The 10726-nt window shown below is 31.8% G+C and overlaps 1 protein-coding gene across 2 annotated transcripts; it reads right to left on the reverse strand.

Moving 5' to 3' along the window:
* Window positions 1–397: 397 nt before the first annotated feature.
* On the reverse strand, window positions 398–10323 carry LOC127701577 (dehydrogenase/reductase SDR family member 1-like). 2 transcript variants are annotated; one of them, XM_052205540.1, is made up of 10 exons: window positions 10176–10323; window positions 8605–8780; window positions 7923–7987; window positions 7617–7760; window positions 6205–6284; window positions 5314–5446; window positions 2601–2747; window positions 1891–1972; window positions 1580–1660; window positions 398–675 (listed from the first exon to the last, which is right to left on the reverse strand). In XM_052205540.1, the coding sequence occupies exons 2-10, from the start codon at window positions 8714–8716 to the stop codon at window positions 539–541; spliced, it is 981 nt and encodes a 326-aa protein (XP_052061500.1). In that variant the 5' UTR covers window positions 8717–8780; window positions 10176–10323; the 3' UTR covers window positions 398–538. The 2 variants fall into 2 exon arrangements, with proteins under 2 accessions (XP_052061500.1, XP_052061501.1); XM_052205541.1 differs by lacking the exons at window positions 398–675; window positions 1580–1660 and having other exon boundaries at window positions 2590–2747.
* Between the last annotated feature and the right edge of the window lie 403 nt (window positions 10324–10726).

Here is a 10726-nt window from a genome sequence, read left to right on the forward strand (position 1 = left end):
AAACCGTCATGTTACAGACTTTCAACATAAATTCAATGATAAGTAAAACAGGAGAGACATTTCAGCATGTGCACTCTTGTTTAAAATAAATACTGCTTGATCAAATCTCTTTATATATATACAATGGCATAATCCATAAAATACAAATTCAATTATTTCATTTTTTTTATTTTACAGTTGCAAGAGTTAAGCCCATTTAATATATTAAAATTGTTATTTTGTGGTTTCCAGATGAAAATGATGAGTATGGCTTTACTAAATCCTTTAAAACAAATAACTGCTGACTGAAATTAGGCATTTCAGGTCAATCATTTGTGTTTTAAATCAGTCATAGGTGGTAAATATGACTGTTTCCAGACTCTTGGTCATTGAATTGGTATGTTGCAAAATAAAAGGAAACATTTATATTTGTTTATTGTTTTAATAAACAAGAGAAAGTAAGTAATAAATGAAATAGAAAAATACAACATTTGTAAAAATCCTGTACATTTATATATTCTATAAATAGGACTAGGTAGCAATTGAGTTTGGCTGGTCATCAAAACTTATTACCAGCTGCAGCCATCACCCATTTAGGAATATATACAAAATTTGGAACAAATTTAGCCATCCATTTTGTCTTTGGAAAAAACTGTAGAGCATTGTTCAACTGTCTAGGATTTACAGGTACTTTACCTACAATTTAAAGAGATTTTTTTAAGGATATGTATTGATGCAAAATTTTAAAAGTTATATCATAATTCAACAACAAAAATGATGTTTAAAATTCTGTTGCCTTTCTACCTACCTACAGATCTGTTTCATTGATAATTCAATTAATGTAAAATTTGTTAAAGTTGATTTATCTATATACTGTTAACCAACTAATTTAAGCAAGCAATTTATTTAGCCAACTTTCACAAATAGAAAAACAATTTGAATATATCAAACTTATATCTTCTCTTATTTGAAGCCATCAACTAAGTAAATCACAAAAACAATTTGCAAGAATGGACTGAACACACAAATATGTATCCAGGAAAACAAGTGGTCTATATGATGTAAAGTAATCCTTGGTAAAAATAATGAAGTTTTCAGTATTCAATTCTCATATTATTTATGTGAAAGCAAGACCAAATAATAGGTGAAAATCTACTGTATAGTAAGTTACTTAGAACAATATATGCATGACCTCAAAATTTCTGAATTCTGTAGGTACATATCAATGCTGATGATTAAACATTTATCAGTCAAACTAGCTTTGAATAACAAGATTGTATCTAGAGTAAGCCTCTCTACTTAAAATCTTAAAGATGGTAGTTCTTTCTTAAATTTATTCGCAACTTTTTTTCAACTCGTGGCAATTTAGAGCATGACATATTGTTTAGACACCTGTCTATTGTTGAAGACTACATGATGACTTTCATGATGAATTATAGAAATATTTGTTTTTCTGTCTCTCTGACTTGTTCCATGACATCTCTTTTATTCATATTTCTGATATCTAAACATTTAATTTGTTCTGTATATTCCCGAATAACCACTGAGTCATGCACCTTAAACACCTGCATATTTATTTTGAATATTATAATTAATATACCATTAATGTCTTTAAATCCATATTCATAGCCAAGGTCTGCGGTGAAGAAAACTCGACCAGACTTTTTCATAATATTTGAATCTAAAACACATAAGAATTAAGGTTAAACATTATTTTAATGAGCATCAGATGAGGAAGTTTATTGGAAATTTTAAAGAACAGTAGACAGAATCAAATATTAAAGAAATATTGATGTGTTTAGAAGAAATATTGATGTTTTTTAGAAGAAATATTGATGTTTTTTAGAAGGATTTAGAATGAATGTTTTTACCATGTGAACCAGTAAATAAGAGTTTGCTTGAATGAAATACCTGTTGCCAGGGCAACAATTGCTTTTCCTGAATATTCAGTTGTTTCTGCATTTTCAAACATAGAAGGATCTAGCTTCATTGTCTGCAATAGAAAGTTAATATTAGTTTGCAATGTTACACAAAATTTATTTTTTAAGAATAATTTCATATATTTTTCAATAAACTAAAACATAAAATTTCAGCTACCGGGTACATTGCTGACTGTCTATAACAGTAAATATCAACAAAAGTTCCTGTATGTTGTCATGGCATTGCTTGCACATTCCCATTACAAACATCTGTTAACAAAAATATACCCTGATTTTCTTCCTGAGACAAGAAATATAATGTAAACATTATAAGCATTTTCAGAAAATGTATAAAAGAATTCTTTACATAGACTAGAATGGATTAAGAGTTTTACATATGGTAAACACTTGTCTGTAGTAGATGACTGTATATTGACCTTCAGAGGTGTTTTGTTATTCTGTGTGTAACAGTTGCTGTTTCATTGATGAATACCTCATATCTACTGTATTCTTACAAAAATATATAATTTATCAAAATTCTTGAAAAGCAACAGAAAAAATTAAAAAAAGTTTTCTAAACTGTAATTATGATCTACAATTTATACTTTCTGAAAGGAAATGATAAACCATAATACTGTAGATAATGTTTTTTTCGTAGAAGTTACTCAAGCTTTAAACAATAAACATATACTTAGAACTTGCTTCTTCTGATGTTGATATAGTTTCATCTCCCTTGGTTGTCAGTAAATGTAAAACCTGTTCTGTTCGTACTAAACCAGGCCACAAACTGACGAAAGCAACATCCATCTTCCGCAATTCTACAGCACAGTCTGCTGCCATTCTATCATTCTGAAACCACATAGTTTATAGTAAGTGTCGGCACATATATACAATTAACAATAAAGGGACTCTAGTAGAGTACCCCCAAACGTCACAAGGTCATGTTAAAAAATTGTCTCTGATCACCACGTCACTTTTAAGCAAATTAAAACAGACATCAGCAACCCATTTGTTCTTAAACCACTTGAAATATATAGATCACACATCCTTTTAAAGTCAGATTGTCAGGTCTCTGCCAAACTCCTATGGTTGTAAGGTCTCCACCAAACTCATATGGTTGCAAGTGACATTTGACCATGTTGGAGCCCCAATAAACATGAGCTTAATTAGGACTACAACAAATATACAAAACATCACAATAAACACAGATTCAGCTTAGACAAACACACATAAGCATAAAATAAGAACACATAATTATCAAATATAAACTGTTATCACAGAGATATGTCTCGCCTTTTTGTAATTTTGATAATGCAAATGTTGAAATTAAAATAGCAATACTTTAACATGTAAGTTATGCAAATATTCAAAGTCGATGAACCATGACTGAAGGTACATGGCTAAACAATCTCCATGGAATGAGATGTGCCAATGCTAATACAACTGCATACCAAATACCATTGACTTATTATAAGTCGTTCCCTTTAAACAAACCTAAACACAAACATTAACTTGTAAACTATGTACAAGTTTCAAAGTCAATGAACCATGATCAGGGGTGGGGCTATATAATCTCCATGGAATGAGATGTGCCAATGCTAATACAACTGCATACCAAATACCATTGACTTATTATAAGTCGTTCCCTTTAAACAAACCTAAACACAAACATTAACTTGTAAACTATGTACAAGTTTCAAAGTCAATGAACCATGATCAGGGGTGGGGCTATATAATCTCCATGGAAACGATACTTGCAAATGCCAATAAATTTGCACACCAAATATCATTGACTTAACATTAGCAGTTCATCTTAAACTGATCTAATCACAAACTAATACATGTAAACTAAGCAAAAGTTTCAAAGTAAATAGACCATGACTGAGGGGGCAGGGCCAAATATTCTCCATGGAAATGAGATGTGCTAATGCTTATACAACTGAACACCAATTAACATTGGCCTACCACTAATGGTTCCCCTTGAACTGACCTAATCACAAACTAATACATGTTAACTTAGCAAAATTTTCAAAGTCTATAGACCATGACTAAGGGGGCGGAGCCAAATAATCTCCATGGAAATGAGATATGCCAATGCTTATACAACTGCATACCAAATATCATTGACCTACCACTAGTGGTTCCCCATAAATTGACCTTATCACAAACTGATACATGTAAACTATGAAAAGTTTCAAAGTCAATAGACCTTGACTGAGGGGGTGGGGCCAAATAATCTCCATGGTAATGAGATGTGCCAATGCTAATACAACTGCATATCAAATATCATTGACCTACCACTAGTGGTTCACCATGAACTAGACCTAATCACAAACTAATACATTGTTGACGCCGCCGCCGCCGCCGCCGCCGCCGCCGCCGCCGGAAACAGCATTCCTATGTCTCGCTTTTTGACTCCGTCAAGGTGAGACAAAAATAAGAACACATAATTATCAAATAAAATAAGAACACATAATTATCAAATAAAATAAGAACACATAATTATCAAATAAAATAAGGACACATAAGCATCAAATTGAAATGAAGATGCATATGTATCAAAAGCACTTTAAAATGTCACATAAGCACATACATACTGTTTTAAAACAAAACTTGGAGGTTATAGTCAATTCACAAAATAAGCAGAAAGGACTATTGTAAGCATATATGCGAGGCATATAGCATAATGCATGTAGCAAAAAAGTAAAACAGATTTACATGTAGCAAAAAAGTAGAAATGTATTTCAGCCATGAGACAGAAATGTTGATTCTTATAAGATCTTAAAACATGTTTTTTCTTCTTCATAATATTCACATATAGAAATATATGGGAAGCATGGGGCATTGCTTCCCTACTTTCAAAATTCAGGAGCAAAACTGTTTATGCTCCCTCCCATCCCCTGCTCATATTTTTGGCCAATAAAAGTTTGAAAGAAAAACAAATAAAATGAAATAGGGCTGACTAATCTCTAGGCTATTACACTATAGAAAAGCTTTTTTTCTACATGCTTGTAACTTTAAGAAGTTTGCCTCCTGCTTTCACTTTTCAATCGACTCCCGTACACATGTAGCATTTTTTTATTTTTTATATTCATGACACCGATGAGACACCTTCCTCGTGTTTTCCAACATCATTTAAACCAATATAAATATAGTTATTTATTCAAAGATTGTAATGGTTTATCCAATACTCTTTAGTTTGCTTTTTGCTTTACTATGACAAACAGACAAGCTACTACGAAAAACAGACAAGAAATTGCATAAAAATATAGATGACTAAGAAAGTGGCTTCTTAATTGGTCTATCTACACAGAACGAAAACATTTCTTCCAACTATTAAGTTTTTTATATCAATGTCCGGAAAAGAAAAGGAGAAACAAAACTTAATATTTAAAAAAACATTTAAAATACTTACAGCTTCTTTTCCAATGCCATAAGGTACATTAAACGTGTATTTAAGTCCAGCAGCAGATGATATGTTGACAATTAGACCTGATTTCCATGCAGTCATTAACCTTGCTGCATGTACAGAACATATGTAATGATTCCTGCAATTAATAGTCATTAATTCGTATAAACTGTCTGTCCTCCTATCTCTTTTGAATAAGGCATTACTTAAATGCATAATTCTAAATTATATTTAAATATAGGTTCATCTCTTAAAAAAATCCCCAAAAATAGCACTTTTCCTCTGTAATGCTGCGTATGGTTAAAGAAGTAAACATAACCTGGTGATTTGCATGTTATATTAGGTAATACATGTAGTAATATATTGGTCTTTCTGCATGGAATTAACAATTGCAGATTTTCCCCAAAACGCTCCTTCAATTCACTTCTCAACACAGCACTTATTATACCTCATGATGTACAACGTGTTTAAGACTTATTATATCTCATGATGTACATATTAACGTGATTAAGACTTATTATACCTCATGATGTACAACGTGTTTAAGACTTATTATACCTCATGATGTACAACGTGTTTAAGACTTATTATACCTCATGATATACAACATGTTTAAGACTTATTATATCTCATGATGTACAACGTGTTTAAGACTTATTATACCTCATGATGTACAACGTGTTTAAGACTTATCATACCTCATGATGTACAACGTGTTTAAGACTTATCATACCTCATGCAGGCTGTACAACGTGTTTAAGACTTATCATACCTCATGCTGTACAACGTGTTTAAGACTTATTATACCTCATGCTGTACAACGTGTTTAAGACTTATTATACCTCATGATGTACAACGTGTTTAAGACTTATTATATTACAATATTACAATACATACCTTAGTCCTACATTATTAACAGTATCCCACATTGTTATAGGCTGTTCCCAAAACGGTTTGTTAAAGTTATCAGATAAAGCCTATGTAAAATAAAACATTAAACGTTTTTTAATTTCCACTAAAACGTGTTCATCAAAGGCAACTGTTTAAACATTTTTTTTGGGACACAGCGACAGGCTGGGCACAATAATTTAATTTTATGTACTTTATAATTCTTTTTTTTAGAGGTGTTGGGATTATGCCTTTGAAATTTTATGAGCTATGCACGATTTTTCGTCATACAGTCACAATACTAAACGTTTTCACCAAGAGGTACAGTACCTCTATCCTATCCAAATTGATTGCAAAATAGAATTCTATGAATCATGATCATGTGAAAAGTTTTTTTTTTTCTTTACAATTTGGTCTTTAATCAGAAACCTGATTAACAAAACCAATGCAATATTCATAAAGAATTTAAAACCCGGACTTGCACTTGTCAATATGTCTCGAATACAGGTGTCTGTATAGAGTATGTAAAAATGTACTCAAGTATTTGCATTCTACTACAATTTATTGGTTGAAATTGTATCTAAGGAGAAGACGACATAAGCTGGTGTCTAATCATGTTTGCTACGTTTTCAGCAAATAAAATATGTTAGAACTAAACTAAAAAAAAATGCATCACCATTGAACTTTTTTATTGATTCCCATTGTGCCTCTTACATTTCCATAATCTTACAAATAATAAATTAGTGAGGGCTGCGTCTTTTTACCAATTCAAGCAATTTTTGTAGTGAAAGAAAATGAAATTAAAAAAACTGCATCAAAGTCTGAAGAAAAATAAACGTTGCACACAAAAATAGCGAGACATAAATTGGACCCAATACAATATAAACATAAGGAGATGTGGTATGATTGCCAATGAGACAACTATCCACCAAAGTTCAAATGAAGTGGATGTAAGCAATTTACGAGTCACAGATATGATACACCAGCTTAAATTAAATTGAAAAGTGACTAAACAGCGATCAATAATTAATGCAATTGATAAAATCGTCTCCACCAACGCAACATTTTGGGTTTTCTTCGTGAAGCACAATGATTAGGACATGCGCTACCTGTTGACTTGGGTTATAATAATTTAAGAAATGTTAACTGTAAAAAAAACTGTTATTGTGATTGAGTCAACAGGGAATTTTCAGTACATTTGAATGATCAAGAGTTAAAAGTGTTAGTAATCTGTTCAAGATCCACAACAAATTTTAACGAAAAGCAACTTAACAAATCTTTCAATAAAATGTTGAAACAACAAATGAGTATTTGTTTAGTCTTTGTATTTCTTGTATAGTTTACATCGAGTTCAGTATCATAATCCTAATCCTGATGTTCATTCTGTTTATTATAGTATAAACTACATGACTATACATTACCTTGACAGCCGAATATGCGTTATTAACAAGAACATCAAGGCGTCCATCTTGTTCCTTTGCAACACGACTAAACAATTCCTCAACATCGCTGTCTTTAGAATGATCACACTGTACTGGAATACATTTACCACCTCGAGTCTCAATCTACAAACAAAGAGTACCAGTCGTATAAACTTAGGCTATAGAAATACCCTTACGCTTGACAAAACGTTCCATATAAATTTATAGTACTACTTTTTCCACTAAGAACAATAATTCTTAAATATTTTTTAAATTGGATTTATATATTGAATACAATGCACTTACTTCTTTAGCTGTTTCTGTTAGGGAGCCACCAACAGGATCATCTTTAGGTGAGGTAAGTGTCCTTCCTGCAAAAATGACACGCCAGGTTACAATGACATTGGTTGTACCTTTTTCTCAATCGCGCTTAACTTATGATAACGACCCCCTATATTTCTCATCATTTATCATTATCATCAAGAAGCTACATTCCTGTCTTGGATTAATAGACTTGTGATGAGTTTGTGGTATATCGATAACGGTATCGAAGTAGTTTACGAAAGACAAAAAACGATTTTAACGTATATAGCTTATACAATTTGATAGATATGGATCTACACTGGGCATTCGTTTTATGAATAACATTAAAAATACCAATTTACTGGCTCAGAATCGCATTTTGACAATCAATGTCTCTTCAGTGATGATCGAGGCCGAAATATTTGAAAATACAAAACCTAATACTAACGCTAACGAAAGCTATACTTTTATGTAGCCTAGTTGGTTGCGTGGTCTAGGGCGCAGGACACAGTGCAGGTGGTGTTGTCACGATATCTCAGATGAAGGGGTTCGAATCCCACTGAGGGAAGAACCAAAAAAAATGATACCGCACATTTTCAGACTTTGCTAACGAAATATATATTTCTTTTAAACATATTTAGTTTAGTACTGTTTGTTACCCGTGTTATTTTAGATGTAAACCTACCAGTTATATATACTGTAGCTCCAGCCTCACCCAGTTGTAGAGCTATCCCCTTACCAATACCTCTAGTTGCTCCAGTTACGATACATACTTTTCCAGACAAAGGCTTAGACATTTTGATTTATTTGTACAGGCGTATCAAAGTTTCAAGGTAACCAATGTTTTCAAAAACTTTCTATCTGGAATAAAAGATTTTATATTTTGGTCAGTCCTTATCTTCAAGTAGATATACAACATAGTGGAAGCTAAAGTTCCAAAAAGCTTTCATGTATCGTTTAAATCTGTGTAATATTTAGTACAATACCAGGGTGTATTATATATCAAAAATCTTTTCATAAGTTTGAAAGTTTTTTTTTTTAAATTTTGGAAGTTCAAGTGTAAAAAGTAGTCTGTATGTCACACAGAGTAACTCTTATGTGATTTTTAACTACTTTTTATTTTTTTTTTTTATTTTTAACTACTCAAATAATAATACACCAAACACTAGATATCTTCAAAAAGGTCTGACATGGCCCATTGGAAGAATCAACTTATTTTCATCCTCTTTTTCATTCCAACGATCTTGAGCTAGTAAGGAAATGTCCTTAGAAAATCTTCATTAAAGGTAAACAAATCAAGCTGCATCGGGAGGGTTTCATTACAGTTGTTGCCTAAGGTTTGACGTTAATGCAAATAGTGGATGAAAATAATTAGATGCGGAGAGGGAAACTAATTAATATATCATTCCGAAAGATATAGTGTATTATCGCCTTGATTCGAAAAGAACAGTGTGAAATAAATTAAAGTTTAAGTGCTCTTACAGATTTTTTTTGGTACCATCATTTACTGATGGGATAATTACACTTATGTATTAGTCCTAGCATACAGGCTTACAATGAGTTTATATGTATTAGTCCTACCATACAGGCTTACTACGAGTTTATATGTATTAGTCCTACCATACAGGCTTACAACGAGTTTATATGTATTAGTCCTACCATACAGGCTTACAACGAGTTAATATGTATTAGTCCTACCATACAGGCTTACAACGAGTTAATATGTATTAGTCCTACCATACAGGCTTACAATGAGTTTATATGTATTAGTCCTACCATACAGGCTTACAATGAGTTTATATGTATTAGTCCTACCATACAGGCTTACAATGAGTTTATATGTATTAGTCCTACCATACAGGCTTACAATGAGTTTATATGTATTAGACCTACCATACAGGCTTACAATGAGTTAATATGTATTAGTCCTACCATACAGGCTTACAACGAGTTTATATGTATTAGTCCTACCATACAGGCTTACAATGAGTTTAATATATGTATTAGTCCTACCATACAGGCTTATGAGTTTATATGCATTAGTCCTATAGCTAGCATATAGGCTTACAATGAGTTTATATGTATTAGTCCTACCATACGGGCTTACAATGAGTTTATATGTATTAGTCCTACCATACAGGCTTACAATGAGCTTATATGTATTAGTCCTACCATACAGGCTTACAATGAGTTTCTATGTATTTTTATATCAACAACAACAACATCCCTAGGTTACGTAACGACATAATTTCTTACCATTACATGCATTTATGATTTCATATCAGTATAAACTGGATGCAGAATTGTCATTTGGCATATGCTTTATATAAGAAACACTAATTAAACTTCCCAAATATTCACCAGAGATATCATGTGTGTTACCTGTGTTATGTGTACAAATAGAAATTCATAAATATATAGTACATCTAATAATAGATTGTGTGTATTTTTAGATAAGCAATTTTAATATCAGATTAAAATTTTGAATAATATGATCCTTCTTTTTAGTTTTCAACTAATGAAATCTCGGATGTCAATTTATATTTTGTTGAAGCCAAACAATCGAAATTTGGATTGGTACAATTACTTTAGCCTTATTTTTATTTTTGTCTATTTCATATAATCAATTATAATATATATACATTATTACTGTGCGAATAACAGAAACGCTTATTTTTTCTAGCATTAGATACAAACTTCAAGTCCCTTGCAAAGTGTTTTGTGTTCGTACCGACCGACTAAGCAGCCAACAATGTGGAACGGAGGTTTTTGAGAATGGTATTATATTTTTTTCTACATTTAAGGCC

This window comes from Mytilus californianus, unplaced genomic scaffold (assembly GCF_021869535.1).
Source record: "Mytilus californianus isolate M0D057914Y unplaced genomic scaffold, xbMytCali1.0.p SCAF_5, whole genome shotgun sequence".
Taxonomy (NCBI): domain Eukaryota; kingdom Metazoa; phylum Mollusca; class Bivalvia; order Mytilida; family Mytilidae; genus Mytilus; species Mytilus californianus.